Source organism: Vicia villosa, linkage group LG7 (assembly GCF_029867415.1).
Source record: "Vicia villosa cultivar HV-30 ecotype Madison, WI linkage group LG7, Vvil1.0, whole genome shotgun sequence".
NCBI lineage: Eukaryota > Viridiplantae > Streptophyta > Magnoliopsida > Fabales > Fabaceae > Vicia > Vicia villosa.
Window position 1 is genome coordinate 49,874,894 of NC_081186.1, and position 13,673 is coordinate 49,888,566.

The following is a 13,673-nucleotide window of genomic DNA, read 5'->3' on the forward strand; positions in this document are numbered from 1 at the left end:
TGCCATAACCGCGCCAAACCCAAAATTTGACACTTAGCACGATCACTTCTATCCCCAAAATTGCCAGCATGCAAGACACATTTTTCTCCAAAATTGCACTTGAAGCTTTATTTTTGCCAATTAAAAGTAAACAATCCATTTTCTCATTAAACATTAGTGTGAAATTGATATCTAAAATTAGTTAGTTAAATTAGTTTAGAGTAAATTATCAAATTCATTCTACCCATCTACTTCTTAGCATTTACACAAGGTAAGTATAAATGCAGCCTTGTGTGCTCTCTCTCCCTCTCTCTTGTGGCAGTAAATAGCAGGTTCCATTGCAAGAAAAACAGAAAGAGAGTTCCCAAAATCAACAACGTTTTCATTTTAAAAACCTTAAAATAGTGTGCCAAAAGTAGCTTCAAATCACAAATAGGTACTATCTCTCTCTTCTCACTTTTGCTTCTTTTTTCCTTTTCTCTTAACTATTCCCCCTTCTGCACATTCTGACCTAAGTTTTGAAATTGGAGCCATTTATTTATGATACTCAATTCAAATTCAATGCTCTCTTTTCATCATTGACCGCATTTTTTTTTCTCTCCACCCATCAATTTTAATTACCTTTTTTACCTTCTTCTTCTTCTCTCTCTGCTGCAAAACTCGTGTGACATGACATCTAGTACTACATTGTTTGGAAACTTGAAATAAATGTATAAAAATTCAATTTTTTGGTGTTTGTGCAACTTTTCATGAGTTGGGTATTTCTCGTTTGTTCAGTTTGGTTTTGAGATTTTGATTTCTTAGCTTGTGGTTGAATAGTGGATACTTTGGTTTTGGTATATAGTACATGTTTAGGAAATGAGTGAGAGAGAAGAGTTTGAGGTAGATGGACAAAAGGGTCCTTTGGATTGGAGGTTTGTGAGTGGCAATCTTGTAAATTCTATGATGGGTTTGGTTTCTATGGAAAATTCTATGATGGGTTGTTCTCCTTCATGTTCTAACTCAATGGTGGATTCATTTGGTCCTAACTTTTTGGACCTTGCTTCCAATTCTGAAAGCTTTGCTTTTTGTGATGTTAATGGCCACAGTAATGGAAATGGAAAAGATGGGTTAAGTTTTGCAAGAGATGGTTGTGATATTGATGATGGTAGAACACTAGGATTTGGATGGAACCTTGCTGGTTCTATGATGAATAAGGTTGGTGTTTTACCAAATGGACCTGAGATGTTTCCTCAAAATTTGTCTCAGTTTCCAACTGATTCTGAGTTTATTGATGCTGCACGAATGTCGTGCTTAAGTGCCGGGGGTTTTGGAGATACGGTTAACTCGTGTAGGATTCCTCAATATATGGCTCTACACGTGCCTCGATCTGTTGAGCATCCTAGATGTGATGGAAGTCTTGAAAATGATGGAAGAAGTGATTGTCCTGTAATGTCTCTGGATGAAGGGAAACAAGCACTTGGAGGGTCTTGTAATGAAGCTGATAGAGTCGAGTCTAGCGGTGAGGGTGATGATGGGGTTGCCATTGGTAGCCATGTTGGTTCCCAAATGTTGGATTGTACAAGTGGAGAACCTTCTATTAAAGGTCTAAACCGAAAGAAAAGGAAAACAAGTAGGCAGGTATGTTTTTTTGAGTTTTTCTTAGTGTACACGATATGTTAATATGAATAGAAGGAATAAAAGATGCATTACCGATAAAAAAGATGTTATTAAATCGTGATTAATGAAGCGGAGTTCATCAAAATGAGATTAGTATCCTAATCCTAAATAGATACACTAGAGATTCGTAACAATTGGGTTTAGTATTGTATAGAAACAACGTGCATGTATCGGAAGATATTGATAACTGTGGCCGATACTATTTTCCTTTTGTCCACGTGAGTTTGTTTTATTTTATTTATTTTGTGTTAGGATGGTGAGTGCGACAAAGCCACCGGAACTATTGAGCTGCCTAGGGAAACTGCAAAGGACAACTGTAAGAGTCGACGGCAGAAGGGAGAGAAGCAGCCAACTTCAACAACCAAGGATTCCGGGAAGAATGCTAAACAGGGGTCTCAAGCTTCTTATCTGCCTAACGAGGGATACGTACATGTTAGGGCTCGCCGCGGTCAAGCGACAAACAGTCATAGCCTTGCAGAGAGAGTAAGATGCTATAAAAAGTTTTATGCGATGAGAAAAAAATTGTTATGATGCATGATTTCAAATTATTTGGATTTCAACTGCAGGTGAGGAGAGAAAAGATCAGTGAAAGGATGAAGTTTCTTCAAGATCTTGTACCTGGATGTAGCAAGGTACATTATAGATTTGAGACCGGAAGGTCTCACTACCTTATATATTCATACGAGGATTTCGAGTATTGTTTTATTTTGATATATCTCAGTTATTTCTGTCTACAGATCACTGGCAAGGCATTGATGCTAGATGAAATCATAAACTATGTACAGTCTCTTCAGCAACAAGTTGAGGTATGGATAAAATCATATTTCATATCCATCTGCGCTACAATGCTAAGTGCTGCTATGGCTCTATTTTAGAACACTTAGTACTAAATAGCGTATCACAGAACATTAGCTATTTTTTCTAACTCTGTTACGCTCTAGCACCGCTATTGCTGCTATTTGACATCATTGACGATATCAGCATATGTTCCTGTAGAATTTCTTTTTAGCATCTTTGACGGTTATAATATTGTGTTTCCTGGTTGAAGTTGACACCTTTTTCTTCCTCTTGGCAGTTTTTATCAATGAAACTCGCAACAGTGAATTCACACGTGGATTTCGATATGGAACGGCTGCTTCCTAAAGACGTACGGTTTTAGTTGATTTCCATAGCGGAGAGTTAAAAGCTTACTTTTATCTATATGTCCCTGACTGACCTTTTATACAATTGAATATTTTCTCAGATTCTTCAACATCGACATGTTCCGTCGTCATCTGCACCGGGGTTTCTAACAGAAATGCCAATGACTTTTCCTCCATTATTACATCCATCTCAACCAGGACTGATTCGTTCGTCTCCACCTAACATGGCTAATCCATCCGATATACTTGGGCGGAGCGTGGAACCACAATTCACACCCCTGACTGAAGAATTTAAAGAGCCAGATCAGGTTAATCCATTGCAAGAAGCCAAGCACTGAAATTACCTCAACACCATCCTTTATTAATTTCAGTTTTACACTTATAGTTTAGTTTCTACATCATATGCTAGTAGTAATTAGAAATGATGGTTGGAGTCAATGGACAGTGATGTTACTAAATAGTAGTTATTTGAAAGTTTCACCGAAGTTAGTATTTTCTTTCTACTAGGTTTATTTGATTGTTTTATAAACTAATGATGTACATATTTGATACAATTTGTAATATAGCTGCATGAAGTGTGAGAGAATGAACTTCAATTATACACTCCAGTTATCATAAATAAGTTTTTGGTCCTTATAAGTATTATTGCTTCATTTTTAGTCCCTCCTGGATTTTGGCAACAGGTTTAGCTGGTTTTGGCAACAGTTTTTTTGTAAAAACCGTTGCCTAAAGTAGGGGTGCTCGCGGTGCGGTTTGGGCGGTTTTGACGAAAAAAATCATCCGAACCGCAAGAGAAAAAATCGTGCGGTTTGGTTTGGTTCGGTTGGCTTTTAAAAAAAATCCGAACCAAACCAAACCAAACTAATGCGGTTTGGTTCGGTTCGGTTGGTTCGGTTTTTTATAAATATTTTATTGAACCACACATATACATATAGATGACAACATAACTTTGTATTTTGACATTCATACACTATCAAATAACAACAAAACTCGTCATATTTTGACGACAACTTTCTATTTAATTTGTAAAAATTAAATTAGACAAAAGTGAAGTAATAAATATAAAATAATAGTATAAAACAATATAAAAATGATTAGAATGAAAAAAAAATAAAAGAGACGAGAGATTAGGGAAGGTGAAAAAGAAAAAACAAAAAAGTTGAGATATTAAAGAAGAAGATGTGTCATAAAAACGAAACTGAAATAAAGAATATTTGCATAAAAATGAGAAGGTGAAAAAGAAAGAATATAAGAAAGTAGAGATTATAGAAAAAGAGGGAAGATGTATGTGGCAAAGAAGGCGCGATAATGCTATTAGAGATTTGAGAAGATCGGGACTAAAATCATGTGTGTAAGGATGAGAAAATTGTTCCTAATCATAAGGTTAAGGTATTATAGATTTAAGTTTGGGTTGGATGTGAGTTAAGTAAAAGTTAGGTTGTAACATAATGCGGTTTGATTCGGTTTGGTTCGGTTTATAAAATACAAACCGCAAACCGAACCGAACCGTGCGGTTTTGTTAAAAGATGACCCAAACTAATCCGAACCAAATGCGGTTTTTTGCGGTTTCGGTTTGGTTTGGTTTGGTTTGCGGTTTTCTATTGGGTTGGTTTGGTTTTGATCACCCCTAGCCTAAAGACAGGGAGGGACTAAAATGAAAACTGTAATATTTATAGAGACCAAAAACTTATTTAACCCTATCATTAATCATCACATTGCAATTACTTATACACTTCATGAATTTGATTTACAAGCACTAATGAGGCAAATACATCAACTAACTTGTAATTGACAATGCAAGTAATACATATAAGTCACTTATTTGAATTATATTTCAACATTCCCTCCAACTAATTTATAGTAAGTTAAATACATTAAACACCTTTCTCATTTTCTTGTGATTTGGCTAAGACATCTGCAACTTGATTTTACCCTTGCTTACTTGATATCTAGAAAATAGAACCAAGTCTCTATGTGATTGCTCCTCTCGTGAACTACGGGATTTTTAGAATGGTTGATTGTTCATTTCTTGACCATGATGAGTTCCATTTCTTTATTTTTCTTTCAAATAAACATTGCAACTAGATATCTTGACATGTTACATTGCAAGATGTGATGTATTTAGCCTTACAAGATGATAATGCCACAACAGTCTTCTTCTTGTAATAACATGAAATTGGAGGCAGAATAACATGAAATTGGAGAGTTGAAGAGTTTGAACACATATTTTATTATACTTATCTTTTCAATTTATCTCCACATCAATTTGAATCATAAAAACTAGTCGACTTACCTCTTTTGGCCTTTAGATTATGGAAAAAGAACACCATAGTTAATTGTGCTTTAGAGATATTTCAAGATCCTTTTAACAACTTGCTTATGCGACAATTTAAGTTCATGCATAAATATGTTTACGATACCTACACCATGACATATATCAAGTCTACAATTGTAAGGATATCTCAAGCATCCCATCATCTACTTGTATAGAGTGTTGTGATCCCCCTTTCCATTTTCATGTTTGATTAATTTGTATTTTGTTTCATTAGGGGTGCATGTCGAGTTGCAATTCAAATTGTTGAATCTCCATTGCTATATTTTGATGGATTAACATTCATTTTTCTTTTTTTTTTTAGAAAACTCAAGACTCGATGGTCATCATTAGTTTTAGGTTCTCATTTATTAATCTCAATAATCTGATTACTCCTAATATTGAGTAGATCATGGCTCAATCCTCGAGTTTTCAGAAGAAGGTTCGAGCATCAAGACGCCACAAACCTTTAAGACTTGAGTAAATGGACAGACAAAACCTAGATACATTTTATTTACACTGGTACATAGATGCCTAATTTCTTTTGGGATGGTGAATCCACCAGGAGAAAACCAAAAAAATACCTATGGTTACCTATTTAAGGAAAAAAGGTGTATTATAACAATGTTCCATTGAAAAACCCTACAAATTAAAAGTTTATAATAAGTTATATGCTGAAACTCTACAAATTCAGAGCATTTAACAAATGATATGCTCAAACCCTACGGATCTTGAGTTCCTAAACATAATCTCAGGTTGAAACCTCACATATGCTAGTTTTCAAGAAAATATTATTTAGAAACCCTAAAAAATTTCAATCCCTACAAATACTACACGAAAATGAAAGACCAAAAAACCATCAACGCCATTGGAAAAAATGAGAAAAGTGCAAAAAATCAAAGAGAAATCTTCGAAACTATGTAAAGTAACACATCCAAAAAGATTCACCATAGAATATAAAGATGAGAAGTTGAAGCAACAAGAAAAACTAAGAATGTTAGATTCCAAAAAACCTAAAAAAATAAAAAAGTATAGAATGAGCGAAAAAAATCTTGCTTAAAGAAAATCCTCAGACACGAGGCGACAATAACCAATCAGCATGATAAAAGGTACAATACTTCATACTAAGCGACAAAGTCAGAGAATCATAATAACTCAAATTGACCTTCTCTTCCTATAAGGGCTCTCCATATCACGATTTTCCACTACTAAATGTTCGATAAAGACCGAGAAAATGACTCATAAATCAACATATAAGAATTAATTTAGAATCCAAAACCAAAGCTCATCAACTTCATCTTAAATAAATCACACTACATCAAGCATATTCCCCATAACATGATAAAACAAAAGACCAATTAGTAGAACTCTAAACATGATAGAGGTAAAATGAATCAAAGGCTGTGAAGGTGGAGGTAAAGAAAATACATGATCGCAAGCCACACCCTAGAGACAATAGACTAAGTTTGAGGAGCAACTAGTACCGTCTGTACCATGACTATACTCACAAGCCAGAAACATATGAAGCCCAAAAATGTGAAGCCTAATAAAGCAAAAGGCCTTTATGTTGGCATACCTTCGTGATGTCAAACAGGTGACGTCAAGAGCTATAGAACAAAGGAAGGTTTTAGAACCTCGAAAACAAGCGTGGACCGTCCTAGAATAACATTCGATCCAAATGTATGATTGAAGAAGGATCGTCAGAGAACATAGTAAATGATACTATATAATTAGTCTATCTAGACGAAGAGTTTACATCAGAATATTCTAGATCTCTAGAAACCTTATAAAACCATTATATAAGAGACTAACAACATAAAATCAAGATGCATACAATTTTATAAGTTAAATACCTCTCACATCCAATATTCACTAATTTAAGTGTCTAAGTATCAAGTATCACCCCTTTTATTTCGACCTACATACCAGAAACAAACTTCACAACCAAATAAACAATTCTTTACAAGGAAAAAGTCATTTATAATTTTGTAATGATTGAATTTCTTTACTTTTAAATATGTAATTTTAATTTATTTTTCAGAAAGGGATAATTTATACTACATACAAATGATAGTAATATTATACAAGTAAAGTTTGAAAAAGAAAGATGATCTTTTATTTTTCTGATTTTGATTCTTGATTTTTAAATAACTGGTTGGCGGCATATATGTTCTCACCGTGTTCTTCTCTGCAAACAAAACCAGTCAACTCATTCATGATCGAAACTTGAACAATTCAACCCATGCCAATCTCATTCTCACAATCCTTTCTTTCCACCCCACATAACAATTCTTCAGTTTCAACTACATGTCACTATCACACTCTTCTTCTAACCACTACTGTACCTTACTCAAACTCTGCTGCGAAACCTGCAGCTTCACCAAAGCAAAAAGTCTCCATTCTCACATCATCAAAACCTTTCCATACCCAGAAACCTTTCTCTTAAACAACCTCATCTCCTCCTATGCAAAACTCAACTCCATCACGTATGCCCGCAGGGTGTTCGATCAAATACCTCACCCGAATCTATACTCCTGGAACACCATTCTCTCGGCTTATTCCAAATTGGGTTTTGTTCCTGAGATGGAATACATGTTTAATAAAATGCCAACACGAGATGGGGTGTCGTGGAATTCGATAATCTCGGGCTATGCTGGTTGTGGCTCTGTTTATCAGTCTGTAAAGGCTTATAATTTGATGTTGAGTGAAGGGTCGTTCAATTTGAATCGGATTACGTTCTCGACTTTGCTTATACTTGCATCGAAAAGAGGCTGTGTTAAATTCGGTAGGCAGATTCATGGACATGTAGTGAAGTTTGGTTTTATGACGTATGTTTTTGTTGGGAGTCCTTTGGTTGATATGTACTCGAAGATGGGGTTGATAGTTTGTGCAAGGAAGGTTTTTGATGAGTTGCCTGAGAAGAATGTTGTTATGTATAATACGTTGATAACGGGACTGATGCGATGCGGTAGGGTTGAGGATTCGAAGAGACTGTTTTTCGATATGCGGAAGAGGGATTCTATTTCTTGGACGTCAATGATTACGGGGTTTACTCAAAATGGGTTGGATAAAGAAGCGGTTGATTTGTTCAGAGATATGACATTTGAGATGCTGGAGATGGATCAGTATACATTTGGAAGTGTTTTGACTGCTTGTGGTGGTGTTGCGGCTTTACGAGAAGGCAAGCAGATTCATGGTTATATTATTAGGACAGATTATAAGGATAACATATTTGTTGCTAGTGCTCTTGTTGACATGTATTGCAAGTGTAAGAATATAAAATCAGCAGAAACAGTTTTCAAAAAGATGACTTGCAAGAATGTTGTATCTTGGACTGCGATGTTAGTGGGTTATGGACAAAATGGTTATAGTGAAGAAGCTGTTAAAACTTTTAGCGATATGCAAAAGTATGGGATTGAGCCAGATGATTTCACCTTTGGAAGTGTAATTAGTTCATGTGCAAACCTTGCCAGCCTAGAAGAGGGTGCCCAATTCCATGCTAGAGCTCTCATTTCTGGCCTAATTTCTTTTATTACCGTTTCCAATGCTCTTGTTACTTTATATGGTAAATGTGGAAGCGTTGAAGACTCCCATAAACTTTTTAGTGAAATGAGCTTCAGAGATGAAGTCACATGGACTGCACTTGTTTCTGGATATGCTCAGTTTGGTAAAGCCAACGAAACAATCAGGTTGTTTGAAAGCATGTTAGCGCATGGTTTGAAACCTGACAAGGTTACATTTATTGGGGTACTTTCAGCTTGCAGTAGAGGAGGATTAGTGGAAAAAGGAAATCAAATATTCGAATCGATGATTAAGAAACATGGGATTGTACCTATTCAAGATCATTACACCTGCATGATTGATCTCTTCAGTCGATCTGGGAGGTTGGAAGAAGCAAAGATTTTTATAAACAATATGCCTTTCAGTCCTGATGCAATTGGTTGGGCAACATTGTTAAGTTCATGTAGATTCTACGGGAACATGGAAATTGGCAAGTGGGCAGCTGAGTTTCTTATGGAATTAGATCCACATAACACTGCTAGCTACGTCTTACTTTCAAGCGTCTATGCTGCTAAAGGAAAATGGGAGGAAGTTGCCAGATTAAGAAAAGGCATGAGAGATAAGGGTCTCAGAAAGGAACCGGGATGCAGCTGGATCAAATACAAGAACCAAGTGCACGTTTTCTCTGCCGATGATAAGTCAAATCCATTTTCAGATCAAATTTATTCGGAGCTAGAGAAGTTGAACTACAAAATGATTAAAGAGGGTTATGTGCCTGATATGAATTCTGTTCTGCATGATGTTGAGGATTCAGAAAAAATAAAGATGCTGAATCACCATAGTGAAAAGCTTGCAATTGCCTTTGGATTGTTATTTATTCCTCCTGGTCTGCCGATACGAGTAGTGAAAAATCTGAGGGTTTGTGGGGATTGTCACAATGCAACTAAATATATATCTAAGATCACCCAAAGAGAAATTCTTGTAAGAGACGCAGCCCGGTTCCACTTGTTTAAAGATGGAACGTGTTCATGTGGAGACTTTTGGTGATCGTGTATTGAAGTCACTGCACATGGGGTAGCATTATGTTTATTTGTGTCTGTTAAAATTCTTCATATCCCCCATTAATTATTCATTTCATAGAGTCGGGCCTAGCTCAACCTCTTAAAACAAGTTTTAAGATGAGAGATGCCCATTTTTTATAAACAATTTTATAAAGTCTTATCTCTAGTTAGTGTAACACTTGAGATTTTACAACATGTCCTTTATGCACAACACTAATGGGTTTTAGTGCATGGATAATATAGTGGGTTGTCCGGTGAATCTATGATAAACTTTTATACCATCTTAGAATTGAGTTTAACCCAACATAACCTACTTTAAGGTTAGAGGTGCATGTACCTTACAGACTCTTTTTCAGATCTTATCTCTTAATAATGTTATACTTTGGTTGGTTTTTCCCTATAATTTCAACCATCAAATGCATCTTTGGAGATAATGATTTTGTTTTTCTCTAAATAAGACAGTTTTTCACGTTCAGATTACTGTTCCCCTTAACGAATATGTATCTTAGTAACCCAATTATGCTCTATTGATATCTATAATACACTTCAAGAGCAGATAGCAAAAACTAAAACATTAGGCTATTGGATCAATTTACGTTGGAATTAAATTACTGTTGATTGATCCATTCAGGCTGCATGAGAAACTGCTGACTTTCATATTAATAAGTTGTACAAAGACTGTAACGGAGATGGAATTATTTCAAGGAACATAATTGTAGTGAGTACACATGCAATATGTGCAGTCACTGTTTCCTTTCAAGGTAGCTCTAGTACACTTTGACCTTGCTGTTGTTTCTGCATGAGATTCAAGAAGATTTGGTTAAAGACTGTCAATTAAAGGGGATAAATAATCGTATTGACAGGAAAACACAAGAGCAATAACCTGCAACTGGGTACAAATCTCAATGACTTCAGCTGGAGGTGCCCAATCACCAAAGTTCCTCTCAATAAATTGGTAAGCAATGCCAGTCTTTCTACTCCCTAGTATGAAGAGTCCACCCTTTATTTCTCCTTCCCCTCTAAAGTTTTTTTCAAATCCTGTAGCTTTTGCACGCTTGTAATTGGCAATTGCTCGGGGGTTCAGCAAAAATCCCGAGAAAAACTTCTCTTTGTGCAATTTCCCCCCTCCAAGAGCTTTGAAGAAATCCCTACCCCGATCGAAAAGTACAACGCCACCCCAATATCGTGGCCAGAAATCTTTTATCTACACCATTATGATAATAAGCCAAGTAAATACTAGTTAGTTGAAAGAATAAATGATCGAAGTTGATTTTTTTGCTACTACCTCTGCCTCCATGTATTCATGAACAACTGCAAATAGTTGAACTCCTAGTGCATCAAATATGGGTTTCCTGGAGAAGAGCTTATGCGCATCTGCTCTGCACATGATGCACCTGTTTTCATGTTCAAGGGGAACTAATGACACCAGATTTTATAGCTTAAAGTTATATTTTTGTTCTACTTTTGGGTTTTGTTCATCCCTGTTGTGTTTAATGTTTCTTTTATAGCTTTTAACGCAATGATGGAAGTTACAGAGTAATATAAGAATTTACCCTGGTCGTCGGAGACAAAGGAAAATAGCTGGTTTGTCTCGCCACAGTTCTGCAGCTTTCATTGGAGGTGTCTTCATTTTCACCAATGGTTCCATCCCTATCTTATACTCTGGAGTTAGTTTCTGAACTGAAATATTTTCAAGAGCAGCATAAGGAGCAACTTGGTCACTGACCGGAGGAGGTTGCACACAGCCACATGCTCTAGGCTCAGCTGGTTCAGAAGCCACAATTCCTTTAAACACATATCCATCTTTAATCTTCAGCTCAGTAAGTGATTGTTCAATTGATCTATCAGTAGTAATTGTATTACTTCTAATTTGCATTCTCATCATACTACTGGACCCGTTAGATGCAAGACTCTTTGAGATGCTTTCATGTCTATACATCATGCTACTTCTTCTCCTAGCCATAATTGCCCGTAACTTAAAGGAATCATCACATTTTGTTCTGTCTACGAAACGGACAATATGGCCTCTCTTCATGTCAAACTGAGCAGAAAGATCCGTGCTGCTTAAACTCATAAGCTCTGGCAGATTTTTTCCACTAGCCTCTAGCTTATCTGCATATTGCATCAATCCGCGATCGTGCAGGTATGACCTTATTCCAATTGAGTCCTATGCAATCAGAAAATAAAGACTTAGAAACATTAATATTATAGTTGGTATTACTTACTTTACAATCTAAAGTGAGTGTTTAGAGCAGTCAGATTCAATTGGAGCTGTTAAATGATAAAAGTTCTATTCAGAAAGGGACTATAATCGAAAAATAATAATAGCATACTCTAATGTAGGTTGTTTTGTGTCTGATGAAGGCTGGCGATAAGAATAACCAACCTTTTGCCGTTGTGTCATTTTTATTGAGTTCATGTCGTCCGAGTCCATAATCTTCAGTGTTGGCACATCGTCCCAGCCTTCATCCAACAGTTTTGGGAGCAACTCCTTCAAAACTCCATTTCCAATGAATTCTTCTATTGAAAATGAAGCCATTCTTTTTTGACTCAAATTGGTTGATCTGAATAAGTGATGTTCTTATAAATGTGCTTTTAAATGTCTATTTGTATGATGCAAGTTATGATTTATTCTAGCTTTGGCTAATGATGTGACAAGCTAGTTAAAATCATTACTCTGCCGTATATGGTCAACTTATTCTTAAAACAAAATTTGACAGAGACTTGTACTAAACAAACCAAATATGGAGGTGCATTTAGCAACTTTATAGTTGCTTGATACCTCAAGTGGTTTTCCTAGTGCCGGCCAAAATCTGCACTAGGCATTATTAATTCACTCTTGCTGGTGGTTTAAGGGGTTGTCCAAACATTGCTTTCATTGCTAATAATAGTGACATTTTTTTTAAGTGATAGGATATCAAAATTTTCAAGTTCTGTCTTAGTCTTACTGCCTCTTTGTTTCTGTTTAAGCATTGTTTTAAGTTTATTTACACATACTCACACAATAAGTAAATTATTACTTTTTTTAATGAAATTATTTGTCAATTTTCTGTAATTCCTTAACCAATTATTATTTTAGCATTTCTCTTTGTAATAAATAGTTAAAAGCATAATTGAAAATAATTATTAATGTTGCATTAAATTTTAAACACGACAATTCATATGAGTTGATAATTGAAATCAAGAACAACATTTTAAGCTAATCATATGAGTTGATAATTCATCAATTCATATCCCTTAAATCCATACTAGAATTTATTTATTATTTAGAGAATGGAAGTAGAAGCATATATGAGTTTGTGTTGAAATTGCTGAAGATTTGCGAGTATGTGATCTTTTGATTTGCAGAGTTCACTAGAATTTTTTGAAACTCTTCTGATGGGAAGAAGAGAGAATACTAATAAACAATGTTTTTCAATTGCTCTACAAATGGGAACCATAACCCATATATATAATCGTATGTTTATTTCTTAGTTTTTAATATTTTAATTTGACCCTTCATCAAATTAGATATTGACTTATGGTATCTACCCAGTAACCTTACCTTTCACAACCTTTATGCTTTTAGCCATAGACTTAATATTATTTAAAGCCCTTAAATGTTACAATTTATGACCCAACATTCTAACAATCTCTCACTGTCACATATATAACTTTACATACGTGTTAGATTTTATGAGCTAATTTTTTTTCTATTTTATACTTCAGGCATATCCAAATTGTCTCGTCCATTAGTCATGCCAGTATATAAAACTAAATTGATTTTCGTTATATATCAATCATAACTAAACCTATCAACGATCACTAATAGCGACACAACTATATGACGTAGATTCATCATGAAATGTGTAACATGAAAATCACATGAATGTGGTATGTACATGTCAATTTTCAAATGCTCCTACTTTATTTTAGTGAGATTATTCAATAACCTTAGTGTACAAAGTGTAGATAACTGAATATCAAACCTTATTATTTGGGGAAATATCCCAAATTAGAGCATGGTTACATAATACCAAA

At 35.2% G+C, this 13,673-nt stretch overlaps 3 protein-coding genes across 4 annotated transcripts; 2 read left to right on the plus strand and 1 right to left on the minus strand.

The window, feature by feature from the left end:
* The first annotated feature begins 250 nt into the window (after nt 1–250).
* LOC131617205 (transcription factor bHLH49-like) lies at nt 251–3,662 on the plus strand. The gene is made up of 6 exons (XM_058888548.1): nt 251–1,599; nt 1,891–2,121; nt 2,205–2,270; nt 2,376–2,444; nt 2,714–2,785; nt 2,882–3,662. The coding sequence occupies exons 1-6, from the start codon at nt 838–840 to the stop codon at nt 3,116–3,118; spliced, it is 1,437 nt and encodes a 478-aa protein (XP_058744531.1). The 5' UTR covers nt 251–837; the 3' UTR covers nt 3,119–3,662.
* A 3,549-nt stretch (nt 3,663–7,211) lies between these two features.
* On the plus strand, nt 7,212–10,380 carry LOC131620544 (putative pentatricopeptide repeat-containing protein At1g68930). Its single transcript, XM_058891657.1, has 2 exons — nt 7,212–9,666; nt 10,285–10,380. Exon 1 carries the CDS (start codon nt 7,399–7,401, stop codon nt 9,637–9,639), a length of 2,241 nt encoding a protein of 746 aa, XP_058747640.1. The 5' UTR covers nt 7,212–7,398; the 3' UTR covers nt 9,640–9,666; nt 10,285–10,380.
* Nucleotides 10,290–12,192, minus strand: LOC131620545 (uncharacterized). Of its 2 annotated transcripts, XM_058891659.1 has the most exons (5): nt 12,040–12,192; nt 11,207–11,820; nt 10,939–11,047; nt 10,537–10,857; nt 10,290–10,448 (listed from the first exon to the last, which is right to left on the minus strand). In XM_058891659.1, exons 1-5 carry the CDS (start codon nt 12,190–12,192, stop codon nt 10,410–10,412), a joined length of 1,236 nt encoding a protein of 411 aa, XP_058747642.1. In that variant the 3' UTR covers nt 10,290–10,409. The 2 variants fall into 2 exon arrangements, with proteins under 2 accessions (XP_058747642.1, XP_058747641.1); XM_058891658.1 differs by lacking the exon at nt 10,290–10,448 and having other exon boundaries at nt 10,474–10,857.
* Nucleotides 12,193–13,673: the final 1,481 nt, after the last annotated feature.